This window comes from Neophocaena asiaeorientalis, unplaced genomic scaffold (assembly GCF_003031525.2).
Source record: "Neophocaena asiaeorientalis asiaeorientalis breed wild unplaced genomic scaffold, Neophocaena_asiaeorientalis_V1.1 scaffold303, whole genome shotgun sequence".
Lineage (NCBI taxonomy): Eukaryota > Metazoa > Chordata > Mammalia > Artiodactyla > Phocoenidae > Neophocaena > Neophocaena asiaeorientalis.
In genome coordinates this window covers 275,973-298,355 of record NW_020174420.1, presented here as the reverse complement: position 1 = coordinate 298,355, position 22,383 = coordinate 275,973, and the positions used below count along the sequence as shown (strand labels likewise).

At 34.4% G+C, this 22,383-nt stretch overlaps 1 protein-coding gene across 3 annotated transcripts in view; it reads right to left on the bottom strand.

Annotated features, from left to right (window-relative positions):
* Positions 1-22,383, bottom strand: part of EXOC6B (exocyst complex component 6B) — a 618,471-nt gene that overhangs the window by 391,070 nt on the left and 205,018 nt on the right. For all 3 annotated transcript variants that reach the window (XM_024756397.1, XM_024756398.1, XM_024756399.1), the window contains one exon: positions 18,707-18,775. In XM_024756397.1, the coding sequence (XP_024612165.1) occupies positions 18,707-18,775 (69 nt within the window). The remainder of the gene's footprint in view (positions 1-18,706; positions 18,776-22,383) is intronic.

The window sequence follows — 22,383 nt, the reverse complement described above, 5'->3', positions numbered from 1 at the left end:
TCTTAACCACTGGACTGCCAGGCAAGTCCCAGTATATCAATTTTTCTTGAATGTAAGAATATGTCTCATACTTCTTTGTCTCTCCTCCATGTATAAGACATAGTAAAAACAATATTCTCAGACTGACTGGTCTTTTTCCCAGTAAGCTCATTGCAAAGATATGTCACTACCAGGTAACAGAACAAACAAAAAAAAAATGAAAGAGAAAATAAGGATGATAATTCCCATTCTGGCTTCCTATTGTAGAGCTCCAGATGAATATGATTCTTCTTGGCTAAAATCCATGCTTCTACCCTCTGCTTAAGCAATTCTACAGCAGAAGTTTGTTTGTTTCTCCCCTCCCTTAAAGTTGCCCACAACTTCATTCCTCATTAGAACTGTTCTCTGCTGGGGCCTCAAGTCATAGAAGTCCCTACAGCCCTGAAAAGTATCTATACCACAGTTGAGACTTAGAGAGGTTAAAAACTTTCCCAAATTCATGTATGCCATTAACACCAAATATGACTTACCTAATGAAAGACAAACTAAATCCAAACCATGGGTCTATGATGACAAAAGATGTTAACACTGCCACAATCATTTGCAGAGCTCCAAAACTAGTATATATACATTGTAATGTATACAATGAAGATTTGGCTTCAAGCTTCTAAAAAATAAAGCCATCTGTAGGGCAATGAAATACTTATATCTTGGCAGCCTTCCCAGGCCATGAAAGAACCAACATTTTCAAAGATGCAGCCAGGCAGCCATCAAAAACATTTCCCCAGTCTCTTCTCCTCAAAGCAGAATGCACTGTGGATTTCAGCAACAAAAAGTAATCTTTACAAATAAGTATTAAACATGCACTGCATCATTCTGTACTCACTTATCATTTTATAAATTACTAAATGTTCAAGACTAGAGATGAGTTCTTCTTTCTTTCATATTTTACAACTCATGCAACTACCATGACCTTACTTCCCTGTAGCTAGAATAGTTAAAAAAAAACAAACAAAAACAATGGAAACTTTCCTTAAGGTTTTAGTAGCTTATATAAAAATTCTAATAGAATTCATGAGAACACTACATTCAAGATTTCTGACCAATAGTTATCATTTTTACAAATGTCAGCTTGTTATTAAGGTATTTAAATGCTCAGAAACATTCATCAAGATTCCAAATTTATTCATAAATGACATACCAATTTGACAAGAACTGATGGTATTTTTGAGATGTACTGACCATCATCAAAATTGAAAGAAAAAAAATAAGGGTATAGTAATTGTGGCTGATTAGTCTTTTATATAAAAATGCTAAACATACTAATATTAGAAATGGCCAGGATCACTTCACGTAAGAGACGGGAGAAAAAAAATACTCAGGGTTCATATTTGATGAGGAACAATGTTTGAAGAAATATAATACAAGCCATAAATGTTAGTCACATATGCAATTTTTAAATTTTCTATAAGCCACAGTAAAAAAAGGTGATATAAAATTTAATAATTTATTGATATAATATATTATAATTAATATTTAATAATATACTTAACCCAATATATCTAAAATATCATCATTTCAATTTGTAATCAATATAAAAAATATTAATAAAATATTTTGCACTTCTTTTGTACTAAGTCTTTGAAATCTGACGTGTATTTTATACGTATATCTTGATTCAGACTATCCATTGTTTCAAGTGCTCAATAGCCACATGTGGCTGGTGGATACCATATTGAACAGCACAAGTCTAAATCACCCAAAATGAAAATCCTACCCAAAGGCAAAAGGCTGGATCATGTGCTCTGCATACAGTAAGTATGCAATAAATATTTGTTAAATGGATAAATGAACGAAATGAGTAAAGTGAGACAAAACCCTGAAGCAACAAAAAAAGCATATAAATGGAAAAATAAGCCATCAAAGAGGACTTGATTCTATGTGGAGTCCTCTGCATCAAGCATCTCTGGCCTGTTATGCTATTACTATAGTTCTTAAGTTATAGAAACTGTGCTCTATGGATAAGCCTCTTGAGCTAGGGGTAGACACTGAATGAAATAATGACTCCCAGGTCATGACCAGAGAAGCCAGTGAAATATAACAATGTCTCACTAAACCCCAAATACCATTTTTCTATTAATGGGATAAACTCAAAGTATCTAATTCAGTAGAACACACCACTATCCATAATCGCTAGAACACACTACTATGCATAAAACTGAAGCACAAAAGCTGTCCCCAAAGCCCAGAGTAGGGTAAGACCTCCAGCTGACAAAACAGCCTGCCCAAAACTGCTTGATTTACCAGTAAAGCAAAGAAAAGGAAAAAAAGGTGTGGGGGGAGTATCTAACATACTTCTTCTGCCCTGTTATTTTTACTCCCCATGATGACAAGACCTTTGTGAGCAGGCAAGGGAGTTGAGAAGAGAGAACTCAATCTCTGCAGTCCAGGCTGCTTCACATTTTTCAGAAATTACTACATGTTCAAACAATGGAATATTTGTCAAAGTACAACTTGATCACCAGAATTCATCTGTTTTTCATAACCACATTTGACCTAAACCGTGCTGACTAAACAAGGTAACCTGTGTTTCACAGTCTGGAAAATGTGGCTCCCACCATCATTTTCAGACCACACTAAAGCCTCTGGCCCCTAGACTACAGCCGCTTGGTAACTAAGTGCATTCAGATTAGGCCAAGGATGATGTCTGCTGGCTTCCCTTGTTACATCAACCACAGATTTTCATTTTCAATTCATGTTTTGGTCTATTTCTCTTTTTAGGTATCTATCAAGAGAGCATAAAGAAGCTACCAAATCTTTTATATTTTTCTCTCCCTATGGGCTATGTGCATGCATATAAATTCACATATATAAACACATATACTCTTTTAACTTTTTATTTGGCAATAATTTCAATTTATAGAAAAACTGTAAGAATAGTATAAAAAAGCCCATATACTCTACCCAGATTCACCTACTGTTAATATTTTGCCCCATATCCTTTATCATGTGCTCTTTCTACATATATTTTTTTCCTTAGCCATTTGAAAGTATGTAATATACAGCAGATCTCTTTACTCCTAAAATACTTCACTGTATATTTCCTGAGAATAAGAATAATTTCTAACAATAGAATATTTATCAATTTTGGAAAATATAACATTTTCCTAATCTACTGTCCATGTTCTGATTTTGTCAATGGACCCAAAAATGTTCTTTATAGCATGTTTTCCTTCAAGCACAAGATTCAATCTGGGAAAGGGGTCGGTAAACCATGGCCCATGGGTCAAATCCCATTACCTGTTACGCAAATAAAGTTTCATTAGAATACAGCCACTCTCACTCACTTACATATTGTGTCTTGGCTGCTTTTGAGCTGTAACAGTAAACTTGAGTGGTTGTGACAGAGACCCTATGGCCCTCAACGCCTAAAATATTTACTGTCAGACCCTTTTGAGAAAATGTTTGCCAGTCCAAGGTCTAGGACATTTAGTTAGTTCATGCCTCTTTAGCTTCCTTTAGTCTGAAAGAGTTTCTCAGCATGTCTTTATCTTTTATGACTGATATTTTTGAAAAATATTCCCTCCCTCCCTCCAACTCTTTCTTTCTTTCATAATAGAATGCTCCTCAGTTTAAGTTTCTGTTATGTTTCCTCATAAATTAGATTCCGGTTATACACTCCAGGTCAGAATAGTACATAAGCAATGCCATATCCCTCTCAGGGCTTCTCATTCAGAGGCACACAGTGATCCTCAATTGTGATGTTAATTTTGATCACCTGGTAAAGATGGTGTCCAGTTACAATTTTTGTCTTGTTATTAATAAGCAATCTTGGGAAGACAATTTAAGACCACACAAATAAACTACTTCTTACCAATTTCACCACTAGATTCAGCATCTATTGATGATTCCTGCCTGAATAAGTCTTTATTATAATGACTGCAAAATGAAGAACCATAAAGAGTCTGAGATTTTACCCACTTGCAAGCCAACAAATTAGCATGCCACAGTTTCATGGATGCTAGCAGAAGGCAAAAAAAAACCCTGGATCCCCGGATCAGAGACAAAGGACTTTATTACTAGTATCAACAGCATTTATACTTGCACCAATTCCCAGAGTCCCAATTTCCACATGGCAATGCAAAGGAGTCCAGGTGACACCTGCACACACAGTGGTTTGCTCTAAAGGTGAGGAACCCTGAGAGTAGAGAATCAAAATATCTTTATTCCATAGGAAAACACTATCTCAATCTTCCAAACATGGAAGCACACCTGCTTTTTCCTCTGGTGAAAGACATTATCCCTACCTTATAAAGCCACTGACTACACATTCTTGAAAAGAGGGTCCAAAACAAAGTCAGTGCCTCTGCTCACAAGATGTAGAGAGATACAAGACACCCATAAATGTCTCCCAAAAGTCGACATGCAGCACCCTACTATGAGTAAGATCACAGCCCTCTTCTCTATTTATGTATATACTTAATGTATATATGTAATCGTTCTTTCATTTATATACCTGTTTACTACTAGTATAGATTGACGGTTTTCTACTTTTTCCCCAGTGAAAATACCCATACTCACAAATTTTCCTATTTTTCTATTTTCCATTAAGATTTTAAAGCCCAACTATACTTTATTGTGTCACTTGATGGAAGAAATTATGCTTGTGAATTTCTGAATAATGTAGGAAAATCTAGAAAGACAATAGGCCAAATGCAACTAAAACTTAGGGTAATGTCCTCAAGGCCTTCCTAAAAACCTGAATAATAGCTTAAAAAAACTCACAAGTAGTTGCTGTTGATAGCTTAAGCCCCAAACCAGTTGCAGCCAACTGTGGTCTGGTGTGGACTATTCACTCTATTATAGATACCAGTTTCAATGGCATCCTTTTATATTACAAGAAAAAAAAAAAAAAAGAACTAGGAAGCAAACAGACCATTTTTATGGACAAAAAGTAACTGACCTTACTAAGAAAGGAAAATCCTGTTCTTTTCCTTACAACAACTATGGTCATCAGGCCTTCCCATAAGATGGCTCTGGACAACCAGAGTAAGAATTTTGACAAACACAGTCACATAAAAACTGAGAGTACAGAACTGCTGAAGTATATACCAAAGGCAATGCTGAAAAAGAAAAGTTTTTTTTCTTTTTAAGATAGACTAATAAATATATTGTAGAAAGCTTTCCCACCTCCATCCCTATTTGCAATCATTACTGACAGGAAACCAGGTCTAGTCCGTTACTGTAGTGGAATAAGAAAAACCATGGGTTAATTAGGTTTATAAAGTTCATAAATCTATTCTATACCATATTTGGGTACAATATCATATACTGATTAACTTAACACTTTTAAGTGCTTAGAATAGGACATCACACAAAGTATGATAAATTTAATTGCTTTAATGATAATGAAAACTGATGGAGTAAAGAACACAAGACAGAGAATTTTTAGTTCCAATTCTGCTATTTACCACTAGGTGACTTGAGGTGAGTAATTTAACTGCCCTAGGCCAAGGTTTCCCCTTCTGTGAAAAGAGATGACTAAAAGAAAGGGTATACAAAGGCCTTTCTCTCCCTAATATATCATGGCCTTTAATCTCTAGATTAGAATTTTTATAAATGTAACATTAAATGGGGATGAGCTGTGGGAGGAAGTGTACAGGTTTTCTTGTATTGTTTCTTATATCTGCATATGTATGTCTACACATGCATTAGTCTAGTTCCTAGTCCCTTACTCCTTCTGCATTGCATTCTTTAAAAGTCCTTTTTATAATATAAAAATTTGGTGATGGGGGATGGCGAGCAGAACATGTACAAGTTAGAAGGAGAAATATTTCTTTAAGATTTAGCTAGTATGCCAGGTGTTTTTACATATACTCTTTCATTTCATTTTCACAGAAACACTGTGAGATAAACACTACTATTTGCATTTTTAAATGGGGAAATTGAAGCTATGAGAAGTTAAGTAATGTATATAGATCAAGATCTAGATTCAAGCTTATCTGATTTGTTCCCAATTTTTAAAAAAACACCATGTTGACTAGAAATCAATAGGCTTTTAATTGTGTTTTTAAAATTACGAAAGAATTCAACATTTTTACAAAACCTTTTATTTTTTGACTGAAGCTACTGTTTTCCTGACAACAGAAATAGACACAGATGGAATGCAGCTTTTGCACTTTGGCCTTCCCACCTGCTTTGGGAAAGGTGAAAATGATCCACCTTGAAAGAATGAAGACAAATTAACTACATGCTAAAGAAGGAGGACTGGAACAACTAAAAGAACCTAAGTCTTTAATGACAGTGTGCAGCCACAATACCAACAGTGAACTGCCTACATCTGGACTTCTTGTCATATATAAAGAAACTCTGGGCTTCCCTGGTGGTGCAGTGGTTAAGAATCCGCCTGCCAATGCAGGGGACACGGGGTTCAAGCCCTGGTCCAGGAAGATCCCACATGCCGCGGAGCAACTAGGCCCATGTGCCACAACTACTGAGCCTGCGCTCTAGAGCCTGCAAGCCACAACTACTGAGACCGCGTGCCACAACTACTAAAGCCCGCGTGCCTAGAGCCGGTGCTCCGCAACAAGAGAAGCCACTGCAATGAGAAACCCGCACACCGCAATGAAGAGTAGACCCTGCTCGCCACAACTAGAGAAAGCCCGTGTGCAGCAACGAAGACCCAAAGTGGCCATAAATAAATAAATAATAAATAAATTTATTTTTAAAAAAACCTCTGTATTCATTTAAACCGTTATAGTTGGGTTTTAGTTACACATAACCAAATACAATCTGAACTGCTACAAACATCACCATTAAACATCACACATGACCTCATTTTTCACATCTAAAATAATACATTAACACATCTTACACTTTGTTTCAGGGCAAGAAGAAATCCCAAATCTTAAATAATAACATTCTATATAATAAATCAATTAACTATATTAATCTTAATCAAAACAACTAAATCTTCTTAGACTATGGCATATTTTATAGTCCTTTTATAGGTCTCTATTTTTTACTGTATTTTCTTGAGGTATTTTGACAATTCATTTGTTCATTCATTCATTCCACAATTATTTGTTAAGCTCCTTCTATGAAGTGGGAATGACACAGTACTCTGAGATTTCCAGAAGCTCTAGTTAAAGACTCTGAAGAAAGGAACTAAAATGAATTCTGCCTACATTCCCTGAGAAACTCTGAGGTGTGGAGAGGCAAAGAGTTTGAGTTTCTACTCCAGTGTTAAAGTCCTACACTACTTCACCTCAAGACTGTGGTCTGAGTTTTGGAATCAGAAAAAGTTAGAGAATCTACTTCAGTTTCAAACTCAGCTTTTCAAATCCCCCACAATTTAAAATAAATCATTTACACTCATACGTTAAAAACAAACTCTTCATTACACCTGCTACAACCAACCACAGAAAAACACAAGCTCCAGTATTTGTTTCTGATTAGAAGATCATTTTGGCACATGCAGCTTACATAAATGAATGACCAAATTTCCCCTACAAAACAAAAGGAAATTCCTTCCCTACATGCCCTTTTGCTTAGATCACAAGGTTCCGGCAACGGTTATTTATGCCCCCCACAAACATCCAAAAGTATTAGGGCAATGTATTAAACTAAGTACCTAGTATAGAAGTCATTTTAGAGAAGGAAACAAAAAAAAACCCTAAAATTTTAAATTTAAAAACTGAAAACAAAAATCCTGGCAGGCACAACGAAGAAAGAAAGGAAAAGGAAGAAAAAGATGTAAGAGATCTGGATGGATATATGAGATGAGGGAGAGAAGACTGTAAATGCCAAATCCAGAGATCATAGCAATGAAGAAATTTGGCATAATTAATAGGAAGGAACATCAAAAGAAAGAAAGAAAATATGAAGTATGTTTCAGGAAAGAACTGCCTGTGCAAAGGCATCATTATGAAAGAACACTGGGGCTGTACATCTGGAGCACAGACTATGAGCAGGAAGGAGGAAAGGAGCAAGTAGGAAGGAGGTAAGAGAGATAAGCCAAGGATACAATATGGAAAACTATATAGACCAAGTTAAGAAGTTTACTTTATTCTGAGAACAGTAAGAAATTAATGTATTTAAAGCACAGTTTTGACACGATTTCAACTGTGTTTAGGAAGGTTACCGGGCATTATACGGAAAGTTAATTATTTCTTGTTCATTTTGTCAGGGCTTAAAAAATAGTTATATTATTGTGGTATCTAAAGCTGCTTGAGTGAGATATTCCTGTTTAAAAAAAGTAAGCACGCTTGAGAAGTTCAACGTTCCCAAAGTAAGCATTTTGGGAAAAAAATGCAAGCATGTTTAGAAAAAAAAAAATTTTTATCACTTTTTTTTGCCTCTTGTTTTATTCAAAGCCAAATGATATGTATGCCCATGGGTAATAAGGTCACCAGGTTAAAAGAGCAATATGACAATTATAAAAAGTTAGATTACAGCTACTACAAACCAGGGCCCATTAGCCCATACTACAGGAAAGTTATCACTATAAATGGCTTTTCCTGTGTCCTTATCAATGCAGTGCACAAAGTATCTCACCCTCAGCTTTTCTCTATGATCTATGTTTATGCCTATCTAACCTCACCAGGCACTGGTAGGTCAGTAAAACTAGGAGGCAGTGAGATATGGCAGGAGAGTGATGAGACAATCTGTTAAGTGTCAAAGATGGACTAGGAGTCACCAAATACTTCAGGGCAAAACTTTCCACATTAAAAAAAAATATCTCTAAAGAAAATACTTAAAATACATTCTTATTGCTCAGAAGTACTCAAGGTCACCATGGAAACAATCAGGAAAGCTTCTAGCTCTGTTCTAACAGCATAAAGATTTGAAAATAGTACCTACTCATTTCAAATTACGGTTCTCAGGAAGGCTTTTTGATTAAAAGTTCAATCTTTCTTTTCGTATTTCCCAAATAAACATGATAGATTTAAATAAATAAATAAATAAACAGGCCTCTTCAGAGTCTCTTACAAAGGAGATTTTCTCTAGATCCATTAAATTATAAACTTTTTGATCATCAGAAAGTTTGATGATCAGGAAACATTCTGATCATCTTTACATCTTTCACTGTATTAGGAAATGCTTGCTTGAATAAAATATAACATGTTCATTTTTTGCAGATCTTCTCAGAACATACTCGAATATACTAGTGTGAACTGTAAAAAACTCAAGACCGAAATAAAGTACACACAGCTTCAGTGACATTTGAAGTAGGGCTCCCCTCCTTTTTTTTAAAACAGAAAAAAACAGATCAACTGATGAAAGTGGTGTTCCCCAGAAATACAGCTCCAACTCCAAAAACAACTTTAAGGAGACCTAGATCATTAAGCTATCTGCCTCTGGCAATGCTGAAATTCCATATCCAAAATTTCCAATTTCATGTGACCAGCAAAATCAAGTGATGTTTCCCTCTCTCTGTACCACCATCTTTGGAAATGTCAAATAAGGGGAAAAAAAACAAAACACCTTATTCACAAACTCTAAGCATCTAGAATTTTGCATATAGGCCCTATTCATTTGCCTTAATTTCTACCATTGGAGTAGTAAGTGATCCCACTTGTATTTACACCCAAACCAAAATGTAAATATTCATTCAAGTGTCTTTGTAAAAAACTGAAAGAGTTTAAATAATGCATTTTTACTACAGTTATATAAATTAATAAAAATCAATAGTCTCTGTTTAAAGTAGAATCAGGATAGCTTTAAAAAATAAACTAGGTTATGGTAAAAGTACAATTCTAATGAACACTAAAAAAATCAGTCAGAGCTCTATTTATTTATTAGCATTCACTGCCAGATCAATGGTCTGTGAGAAGCCTTGTCAAAAGCTATGTGAAGTTGATGTATGAATATCTTTTTTTTTCATTTGCCAATCAACTATCTTAAAATCAAGATGTAGCCGAGTTATTTTGCTGTTTTTTTAAAGGGGGTCTCATTTTTTTAAATCAATAACAACAACAACAAAAAATCTGACCATCAAAAATACACCCAATCCTTCAGATTTGCTTTAAGTCTATGTTCCAATTCTTGCTACTAAATTTACTTGGTTATTAAAGAGCTAAAGTGCCTTTTGATAAAAGTACAGAAATAAGAATCCTAAAACCTAACCTCTGGTAGCAATAAAAGAACTATTTTGGAGTGAGGCTAGTCTCTACCAAGTGAGATGTTTTCCTCATTTAATGCAGTCAAATTTATATAGCACTATGAGACTGCTGGACAAAGTACTATAAAAAATCCAAGATAATATTATTATAAATACATGCATAAGAAACAACACTTCAACTACCACTACTCAAAAGGATCTCGAAGTCTAACCTTGAGAATGCCAAAACTAATCATTTTTCTTTAATTGAAAACTTCAATAGTGTCTTAGACCCTTCAAATATTTATTCTCCAAGTACTTTTATATAATAGCCAATTGTTACCACAAAGTTCTTTAAGTAATTTCATTAATTCCCTTCACACTGCAGAAAACTCATGTCACTTAGAACTGCTAATATCTTTTCCTTTTTCCACACTCCAAATCCTTTCCTTGCTATATCTGTGGTTAATGACGATGGATTTTGTAAATTCTCCCAGCTGCCGGTACAGACCATACCAATAGATCGCAAAGGGATTATATCAGATTATAAAGGGAGAAACATGTTCCAGGAATATTACTGCCCACCCAACCTTCCCCATCCCCTGCCTCAACAATAATCATGAAGGACTGTAAAGAAATTGTGGGTAAATTCTAACTCTTCTGCTTATTCACCTCTCCTAATTATAGCCAAGTACTTAAAAAGAGATATTTAAACGCAAGTAAGAGGTAAAATATTCTGAAATTTAACACAGTTAGTTATATTCGGGGAGATAAACTACTAACTCCAGTTCTCATAATTATTTATAAATCTCTGCTCTGAACCCTTCTAAGTAGAAGAATTCAGGGGACAAAACTATTAGTTTAGATGCTGAGGCTAACTTACTCTTACCAGAAAAACAGGTCACCAGCTTGCCCATATATAATGGTCCCAGGGAATAAAGATTTAGGACAAAGAAATAAGGTCCCTTTGAAATAGGCTTTTAAATTTAGATTTTGGCAAGGTTTCCAAATCTAAGAAAAAGACAAGGTGGTAGGGAGTCCCTAGGAGGCTTATAAAAGGGGATACTCAAACGGAATGGGGTAAACTATTCTGGGGCATAGGTCTATGGTCAGTAGATACCTGAAACCTAATTCAGCTTGTAGTTCCCTTTAGACGAGGAATTCTTTCTAGGCCTATGGATAAGATTCAGGAGTTAGGGAAGGAAGCCTCTGAAATTCGAAGCAAAATATCAGGTGCATGTATATACGTGCATTTTGTCTGCGGAAAGGGTTCACAGCTCTCATCTAATTCTCAGAGGCCTCTTGCTGAAGAAAGTTTAAAAGAAATACTATACTTGCAGTATTATATTGTCTTTATAATAATGAATTCACGGAACAACAACATCCTTTTTTCCTTATATCTTAGGCTGTTTTACAGTGTCCTTTAGTGACTGAAGGAGAATTAGATAAAACTAAGGTTCTGATGACTTATGTAATACTGAGGGGTTGCTGCCTACTAAGAAAAAATCCATATATTGCTATAATAGCTATCCCTAGACCCAAGATGTCAGAAAACTTTAAAGTAAACTTTTCATTATAGTATAACACACATGCAGAAAAGTACATAAATCAAAGGTGTACATTTGTCAACATTTTTTAATCTGGGAATTTTTTTTAATTGTTCATGAGCAGATGATCATTAACAACAATATAACACAAGAAGATCATAAATGAGGCACAAACTAGGGGTACAGTTATACTTACAGGTTTGCTCCCCCAATCTCTTAATGATACCCAAGATCCTTGTTAGGGGACATATATACACCCTTTCAGTGAAAGAAGGGTGAGTGAGCAGCAAATTTGGAGAAAAGTCAGAAAAATGTTATAGTAAATAGAGAAGCTTAAAGTACATACAAATCTTTGTCCAAATTGACTGGAGTTCGAGGCTTGGAGCCCATAAACATGGCTGACATCACTGGATAGAGTTTTTTAAAAATCTGTAAGACACACTGGTTTCTGTCTTCATTAGACAGATAGTCCATTCTTCTTTTTAACTACAACTACACTATGTACAAGAACTTCAGATTATTATTATTCATCATTCCCCTTCCAATAAAATTTTTACTTTATGTTATTTTCTCCCTTCCTAAAAAAATTATCTATAATGACTGTAAAATGCTTCATATCCTGTCCCTTACCTGCCCATTTCCAAACTGTACAGGAAGATTTAAACAGTATAAGTTGTTTAAAACAATTCTATAAAACACACCTACCTTTGCCCTGCACACTTCCATTTGCATTACTACATCAAGGACCAAGTCTCAATTAACCACTATCTGACCCTTGTTCACTTTCTTCCCTCCCCTCCTTCTGCCAAAGTTTGCCCTTCCTGCCAAAGTTCAGCACTTCCTAGAAAAGTCTCACAGCCTGTTTGATATTGTACTTCACTTTAGTCACCAAAGGAAGAATTTACAGGTGCTTGCCCCATCTATAAGACCATGACCGAAATCTGACCTCCTGTTACAATACGTGAACTCCTGCCCTACTGATAAGGCTGGCAGATATAAGTAGGATTTTTCAAATAATCCTTTGGGAATTTATAAGCAGCACAGCCATAAAAGGGGGGTGAATGGAAGGTCGGTTTCACTAAAAATAATAAATATTGCCATGTTTATTCAAAGTGTGCCTTGTTATCCTCCAGGCCAAAAGTTCAGATAAACACTATTGTAAATGACAAATATTAGAACTTTTTGTTACTTCTGTTATGATCCTTCCGTTGGATACCAATAGAACTGTTTTCCCTTGTATAAGTCCCAGCTCTGATATTGTATAACATTGACTGAGACTAGAATGCTGGATTCATTTGCAGGTCAAAAGGAGGGTAGCTATCTTTCAAAGTAAAAAACAAACATTTACTTAGTATTATATACTACTAATTCTAAGTGCAAAGTGCTAGGGCTAAAAAAATGAATAAAATATGGTACCTGCCCTAAAAAAGCTTATAGTCGATTGAGGAAAAAGAATGCCTATTTAGAATACAATGATATAATACAGTAAGCACTAATGTAAATATGTACTGAGTCCTATGATAGTGCAAAGAGGAAGAGGGTCCACTGTGCTCAAAGTGAAACATCAGGAAAATTTGCTAGAGGACATAAATAAGAAATGAATATGAATCAGTAAAATAGAAATGGGAATAGTAATTCAGGCAGAAGGACTAGCATGAAAAAAGGATGAGATGCATGAAATAACATAGTTCATTCAAAGAACTGGAAGCAGTTCAGTATCATTAAAGCACGGTGGTAAGCAGCAGGAAACATGGCAGACCAGACATGGATATGTACTTCCATATGCTGTATCTTCTTCTATACTTCTATATTTTACTCCACGGATGACCAATCAGAGCATTTTAAGGAGACAACATTGGTCAGATTTGTGTGATAGATAGATTATTAACACTACAGTGAGAAGTGAGTGAGGGGGTTATGATACAAGGTAGGGAGAACATTTAGGAGACTGTTTTCAATAATCCTGATGAAAATCTGCACTAGGGCAATCATTTTAGGATGGGGAGGATGAAGTAGAACTACATTTAAGAGGTAACATTTGCAAGATTTGGAGATCTGGATATGTTATTGAGAAAAAAGGAAGGGATTAAGAGTTTTAGGTGGTAAACTGTCAACAAAGTCAAAAGCAGCTGAAAAGTCCAGTAAGATACAGATTCAGGGTAGTGGTATGAACAGTAAATATCCTGGGGTGATGGGGGAATGAAGAGTAAAGAAGTAGAGACAAGTATAGGAATGGAAAGGAATGAGAGAGAGGAAAACTACTTTCTCCTTAGTCCTCTAATAAGCTTCTCTATTTCTCTATTCCTAAATCTCTTCTTAGAGCCTAATGTTAATATTAAGTACATCAGGAAATAAGAAAACATTAAGAATATTTATATTAAATATATTTGTCATTAATATTATGAGGAGCTATCTTTCATTATACAATAATACAAATTAGTGATTTGAGAATGTGGAAACAAGTACAGAAAAGTGATAAATTACTGCCCCCAAAAAGCTGTGAAAAGTCAACCTTGGAAGTTATACATGCTGTGGCCCTCGCTTTAGCAAATGAGATATTTGAGTTATTTAAATTCCCTATAGGAATGGAACAGCGACATCTAAAAAATAAACATGTATTCCAGAAAAAATAGAGCTGAGTTCTTATCACCCTAGTTGAGATAGGGTGTTTCTTCAAAACTCAAGAAACTTTATGATTGGGGGAAGAGGCCTGTTTCTGCCATATAAACAATGCTTTAAAATTTATGAACAATAAATATTTCAATATTATTGAATACCAGTGTATAGAATTTATTTTGAAGTGGGCAGTTTAAGGTCTCCCTGTTTTGTCCTCACAATTTAAGATTATATAGGCTTTGTATATTTAAGAATGTGTGAATTTTAAATAATTGATAAACTTTGCATGTTGATGGCAGAAACTACAACCTCTATCAACATGTCTACACTTTGTCATATACTTTGAAAATTACCAATAACATGTCTAATGACCACATCAGAGACACATAATTTTTGCCATATTAACTACCATTTATTAAATGCCAACTATGTGCCAGAGATAGGCACCGTTCATACAATATCTATAACTGCACTAAGTGGTAATTATTATTGCATTTTATACATGAGAAAGCTAAGGTTTGGGTGACTTGCTTAACACCACTAGTGTGCAAATAAATTACCTCAGTACTCTTATGAATCACTACTAGAATTCTCACTTGAGGAAAATTTGTTATATTTTCTATATCATTAAATCTTTATAAAGCTTAAAAAACTAGCATACACACAGTGATGATATAGTGCTGTCATATTATAGTCATTCAAAGGTTGTAACTTCTTTCCTGATATATTATAGTTCTGTAAAAGCATAAGTCCTTGACTTATCCATCTTTAGGTACCACTTATTTATCTATTCATTCAACTAATATTTATTGAGTACCTACACTAAGTACTGTTGTAAGTACTGAGGATATAGCATTAAACTAAACAAACTACCCATTTTCAAGACTTTACACTATTTGAGAGGAAATATGCACTTGATTTTGCAATTATGAGGCTTATAAAACTTTATATGAGCAAATATGGTTCTTTAACCATACATACTATTGAAGAGACTAAACAAAATCATGGAGCATGGAAGCAAGATAATAAGAGAGAAAGGAGAGGGAAGTACGTGGCAAAGGAAAAAATGTGTATTACTGCATATGTGATTTCTATTCAACTATAAGATAGATAACTTCTATCTTATACAAATCATTTTATAAAATAGAAAAAAGGGATGAATGTTCAACAATTCTAAAGAGGTTAAAATAACACTGACTTACAAACCACATAAAGACAATGCAAAAAAAAAAAAAGAGTTAGAAGAAAAGAAAACTATGGCCATAAACAGAAACACAAAAAAGATTAAAAATAAAATAAATAAACCAAAAGCAGTTGAATTCCACAGGGTGTTAAAAAAAAAAGGCAGTAATACATCCTCATCAAGTTGGATTTATCTAAGGAATGCAAGGATTGTTTAATATCAGAAATATCTATCAATGAAATCCATCACCTTCATGAATTAAAGGATAAAAACCATAGCATTATATCAGTATATTTGGAAAACAAATTTAATAAAATTCAGTACTCATTTATGGTTTTATAAGAAATTATAAGAAGTCTAGGAATAACTAGATAAACAATATTTACCAAAATCCTATTGTAAACATCAAGTTAATGGAGAAACTTTAGATACTCTCTCTTTGAAATTAGAAAACACAGAAGGATGTCCACTATCACTTTACTAGACAACAAAGTAATGATGATCCTGGTCAATACAACAGCACAATAAGAACAAAGAGATATATGGCTAGGAAGAAAAGAAACAAAGTCAATATCTGCATATATTATGATCAACTACACAGAAAACCTATCATAAACCAAAAAAACAAACTACAATAACTAGCAAAAGAGTTGAGCAGGTTGTCAGATGTAGGTTAACTTACAAAAATCAATAGTGTTTCTCAATATCAGCAATAATATTAGAAAATAAAGTAGAAAATAGCAACAAAAACTATAAGCATTTTCTTGTTAACTTAAAAAAAAATGCCCAAGGCTATTAACATAGAAACACATCTTAATTAAATAACTTTAAAGTAGATCTTATTCTTCCACAAATGGGATAACTTACCATTATAAAGTGGTCACTTCTTCCCAAAACTTATCTATAAATTCAATTGATTCAAACAAATATTCTAAGAAATTTTTTCTTATAAACTCAAACTGACTATAAAATATATATGGAAAAATAAAGTTCTATAAATAGTGAAAGCAATTTAAAAGAGGAAAAATGAGAAGGTACTTCTTTTACTATATATGTAGATATATTACAAAACCAAATATAACAAACTATAGAGCTGAGAAACAGATTCACATAAATATGAATGTTTAGTGTATGCCAGATGTACTACCAGGAATTACTGAGTGATGTACAGATTATGTAATAGATGGGATTAATAAAACTGAATTCCTCACATAGAAAACAATTGAGTTGGACCCCTACCTCATACCTATACATACAGCAGTGAAAACAAGATGGATCAAAATCAAAATGTGAATGATAAAATGTTAAATGTAATGGAAGAGGAATGCTCTATGACCTTGAAAGAGAGAGGGATTTTTTAAAAACAAGAATCAAAAAGTACAGATTATAAGGTTAATACTGATTGACTTGATTATATTAAAATCAAAGAGTTCTGTTTCACAAAAGATAACACAGACATAGTTTAGAATCTGGTGGCAAACTGGAAAAAAGATATCTGTAATATCTTAAACTGTTAATATCTACAATATTGGAAGAATTTCTGAAATGTCTCTTTCCGGCAAACAGAAAAGACAAAAACAAGAAATCCAATTAAAAAAACTGAACAAAGACCAAAAGTAGGCCGTTCAGAGAAGAAAAATCTTAAGTGATTAATAAGTCTATAGAGAGAAACATAATGTTACCAGTCATCAGAGAAATGCAAATTAAAATGATATCAATATCCATCAGGTTATTAGAAATTGGTGAAATTAAATATTATATTGATACATATACCTTATAACCCGAGAATTTCATGCCTAGGTATAGAAAACATAGAAACTTACACACCAGTCCATAAGAGGGTATTATTTGTTACAGCAGAATATTATAGGCAATTTAAGTGTTATCACTAAAGTAATAGATAATTAAATACAGCAAATACAAACCATCAATTAACTATCACGTTTAAGTGGGAGGCAATGAACTAGATATACAGACTATAAGGAGGACAGATATTAAAAATAGCGCTAAGCAAAAGATATAAGAAATAGAACTAGGTCCGTAAGACAATACTATCTGAATAAGTTAAAAACAAATACATATACAAGTCACTATATATTTTTCAAGGACACAAACACAACCATGATCATATATTAAACATATTAGAGTTACTATACTTGGGGATGAGAGACAAATGGGCTTATGGACATGGGATGAATGGAAAAAACATGATAAAATAAAATACAACAGGGGCCTTGTATGAAATGATGAAAAGAGTGTGTCACAAACCAAGATGTTTATAATTTATTTAACTCTCTGTACGTGATATTGAAAAGAAACTGTCACTTATTTTAGATGCCTTGATACAATTTTATCTATATCTTGCTTCATTTTTATATAGCAAGAATGATAAATGGAGAGAAGAAATAGAGAGTGAGAAAAGAGGGAGAGGGAAAGAGGGAAGCAGAGAGCAAGGAGAAGTGGGAGGAGGAAGGAGAGGAGAGGAGAAGAAACTATCAGTTCTTTTCTCAAACTACTGGAGATCACCAAAAATACTTCAGGCCATAACGTCCACCCAAACCATCTGGAGTAATGACTAAGTGACACTATGGTAAATATACGAGGAAAGAAAATGGATAACACACTGGGCAATAAGACATATTCAAATATACTAAAAACAACATGATAGAAGTTTCACTGAACTTTGCTATAAAATATATCGATAATGGACTTCTCTCATCAATTTGTCTTTGATGATACTTTAGCTTCATAGTTTAATTTTTTTATTGACCGTATGTATCTGTGTGTCTGCATGTAGGTGTACTACCAAGAAGGAGAAAGCGCCTTTCTTAGAATCCCATTAATACCCATAATATTTCTCCCCAGAGAGGTTCCTCTTCCCATATGTGTTATATGACAAAGGAAGAATTATCAGGAATGATAAAGCAAACAGGTTTTACAAATATTATTTTAATATGTAAAGATAGGCTATTGTATAAATAACTACATTATTAAATTAAGAATAGAAATCTGAATTTGTGTGTCACTATTTCTAGGTATAATCTAATAATCTGTTGATGACTGATAGAAATTAACTTTACTAGCTATAGCGTATCACATGGCAAACACAAATAAAAGATTCAAGAAGAAAAGAATTACTTTTTTAATAACTGATACTCCTTAAGTAACAGTTTCTTATTCCTTACTCTTAATACTAAACAGAAAAACTATCAAATATGAGAATGCAGAGTTTTGAATTCAATATAAATTTTTATTAGGCAGAGCCAGATAAAGACTCACCAGGACAGAATATATGTGTAGACATCGATAAACAGGAGAGAAATCAACCAAATCTTGGGCCCCAGGTACCTGCAAAACAACCAAGATTGTCATAAAATAGTCAAACAAGGCTATTAAGAGCAACTGTACTCATTTTTAATACTCAAGTACTAAAAAAAAAAAAAAAAAGTATGCTTCCAGACACCTAGTTTTGGCATTTCAGCCATGGCATTAATAAGCAATGAGGATATCACCGAGGTTGGGACACAGAACAGAAACAGGTGTAACTGGTCCTGCATCTGCTTTTAGAGACACATTTGGAGGCTGCAGGAAAAAGAAGGAAAAGAAAAAGGTGGAAATGTGACTTTGCTAACTTGACTTTGTCTTCTTAGATACATGGTACTCTACATAAAAAAACTAAGTTTCAGTGGTCAAAAACAAAACTTGCCACTTGAATGGCCTGCCAGGCAACTTCTGAAGGGCATAAGAATCAGTGAATATTAAGTCAGCATGCAATCAAAATACAGAAATATGCCAGGAAGAGGGGGAGATGATTTTTTTTTTTTAATTTAGTTAGTTAGTTAGTTGTGCCAGGTCTTAGTTGCAGCCGGCAGGCTCCTTAGTTGTGGTTCGCAGACTCCTTAGTTATGGCTCACTGGCTCCTTAGTTGCAGTACACATGTGGGATCTAGTTCCCTGGCCAGGGATCGAACCCGGGCCCCCTGCATTGGGAGCTCGGAGTCTTAACCACTGCGCCACCAGGGAAGTCCCTATATTTTTAAGAGTAAGATAATGAATGGAAAACCAAACCTAGAGTAATATCAAAAAATTGTAATATGAACAATGCATACAGATTAATCCTAGACATCAAAAGAGAAAGTAAAACAAAAAACATCAGGTAAGAACTGCAGTATAGTCACAGTGCTAAAACTGATTTGTTACAATCATGACGATGAATAAGTCACACTTAACTTTGACCTCAATTTCCTCATCTGAAAAAAAAAAAACTATCAAACTATCCAGTTGACCCATAGAAATTTAACAAGAATAAAAGGAAACACCGAAAGCAAATATTAAACAAAATAAAACAAAAAAGACAAAATTACATAAAGAAATACAGTAGTCAAAATAAAGACCTAGCTAAAGTTTTTACTGTAACACTAGTAACTGTATCATTCATCAGAATATAGGCAGCAGGCACATCTAAATTGGGTTGGGCTGATTCATGATTACAAGGTCAGTTTCCTTTACTTCATAAAGTAAGCCTCATATCTTCTTTAGGTAACAGATTCTTCATCAAGATGCTGTTCCTAATGAAATCTACTCATTCTGCAATTCAACAGTACAATACTTACTTTCTTTTCCCTCCAAAACCATCACATCTCTCTATATATTGGTTCAAGTTTATTGACTATTCTGTTCATTTGCTTTGCATCCATGAGAGTAGAGATTAAATCTCTATGTTTGGGAACCTCACTCTATACAGTGTACACTCTGTAAGCACTCAAAACAAACTTTTTGTGAATCCAAAGATGATAAGGTGCTTAAGATCCTACACCATGGCCAAAGCGTAGTTTCCCTTTAAAAAAAAAAAAAAAAGGCATTTAGAAAAGTTAGTAAGCATTGGACTTCCCCCGCGGTCCAGTGCTTAAGACATCATGCTTCCAATGGAGGGGGCGTGGGTTCGATCCCTAGTCGGGGAACTAAGATCTCACATGCCGCGTGGTGCGGCCAAAAGGAAAAAAGAGAAAGAAACAGTTAGTGAGCATTGCCAAATTACTGAGAAAAACATTTTATGGACAGATGGGCACCATGTAGGTAAAGAAAAGTACGACTAAAAAGCATGTAAGAGTACAATGGATACTCATTTTCATCTCAACACAAAAAGAGGCAGCAGGTGATCATTCCAGGCATTCTTATTTGAAATGACCACAATATTAAAGCACCTTTACAGTTGCTCCTCTATGAAGTGGAGATTTCAAGGAAAGTTATTTTATTTTTCCAGAAAACCAGAGCCTACTAGTGAAAACTAGAGCTAAGTGGAAAACAATCTCAAAAGAAGAAACAATAGAAAATTTCCATTAAATTATATTTACAATAGTATTTAAATTACCTAAAAATTACATGTGCATATAAAAAAAGACAAGAAAGAAATGTATAAAAACATTTTTTTGATCTGTATAGAAAATGAAACTTTTTCCCTTTATTTAGAATTAACAATTATAAAGTTATTTTTTAGAAATATATACTTTAAAAAAGTTTAAGAAAACTTTACCTAATTTTAAACAAATTTCATCACAACTTTGTTTATATGCTCTTCTTCATGCAGTTTATTTATTTTGTTTTGCTCTGAACTCAGAGCCATGGTTTCATTCAAAAGGAAACTGCTTCTAACCATTGCTCAGACAGAGCCTTGGTCCTTTCACAAGTCAGACCCATCCTTACAGAATGAACATCCACATTAGGGGACAGTTTCCCCAGAAATCTGTGACAAATAACCTAATGGGGCCCTTTACTAATGTTCTGAGAAGACTGGTTTATCTGGGCCAAATAAAAAATAAATATAATTAGAGAGGAGACAAAGGCTTTTCCTGTCACCTCCACCAAATATTTATCAAACCTATTTTCTATGAGGCTGTCTTGACATCATCATATTCAGCTTCAAACTGTTTAAAGTACTCTGACCTGGAAGTACTGGCTCTGCTATTTCTTAGCCTCTGAAATCATAATCCAGTTAAGTCCTCCTAAGCACATGCTTTCCTGCTTTGAAAGTGGTACACAGAAATCTAGACAAGAAGGAGCAGAATGGGGCAAACTTTATTTCCACCCTCCAAATAGCCTACTGTTTAGAAATCATTTTTCCTCCATGCTCCCTTCTGTGAGGAACACTAGGAACACTGTGAGGAACCCAGAAGAGTGCTGTGAGAAGAAAGGTATGTAAAGCATGCACTGACTCATGTTGCTTTGAGCTAGATGTGTTTTCTCTGCTTCCACTAATGAAAAAGAATCACTTACATCTTCAGGAAGGTGGAAGGAGGAGAGCAACATACACTGTACGTGAAGGAATGCTACACGTTTGAAAGGATAAGAAATGAACTTTCAAAAACCTAAATAAATGGGAGTGGGGAAGGAGTACTAGAACAAAAGGCAATGTTTCCTAACTCACATAAATAGTCTATTTCAAGGTCCACATTTTGCTCCCTATTTAAAAAATGCTAAATCTCTGTCAGAGCTGTCTTCATTCTTCTTCTCCATTGCCCCTGCCTCCCCTCAGACTGCAAAGAATGATCCAAGCAGGTTTAGGTTTCAGCTGGGGCAGAGGGAGGGGTCCAAGGACACTTTCCTAAGCTAACAATGACTGCCTCTAATGGTTTCTGTCTCCTAACAAAAGCCATGACTCCGTCTTTATCAGCTTCATCTAATTTTTCCTTTCCAAAGTAAATAACACAGCCCTTGCATTTTACACATGTCCAAGTTTGACAAATCATTATCGACTGAGACTATAACTGATAAGAGATAACTTTGTGGTAGGACATTGTCATTTCCTCTCATAAGGGCTTTCTTTCTGAGATACAGAAACATGATTAAAATAGTTAAACATTTCCTCTGCATGGCAGTCAGGAACTCAAGACATTAAGATACTGGCGTCTATATTTTTCTAGTTCAGATAGATCTATCTTCATACCAACAGTAGCCACA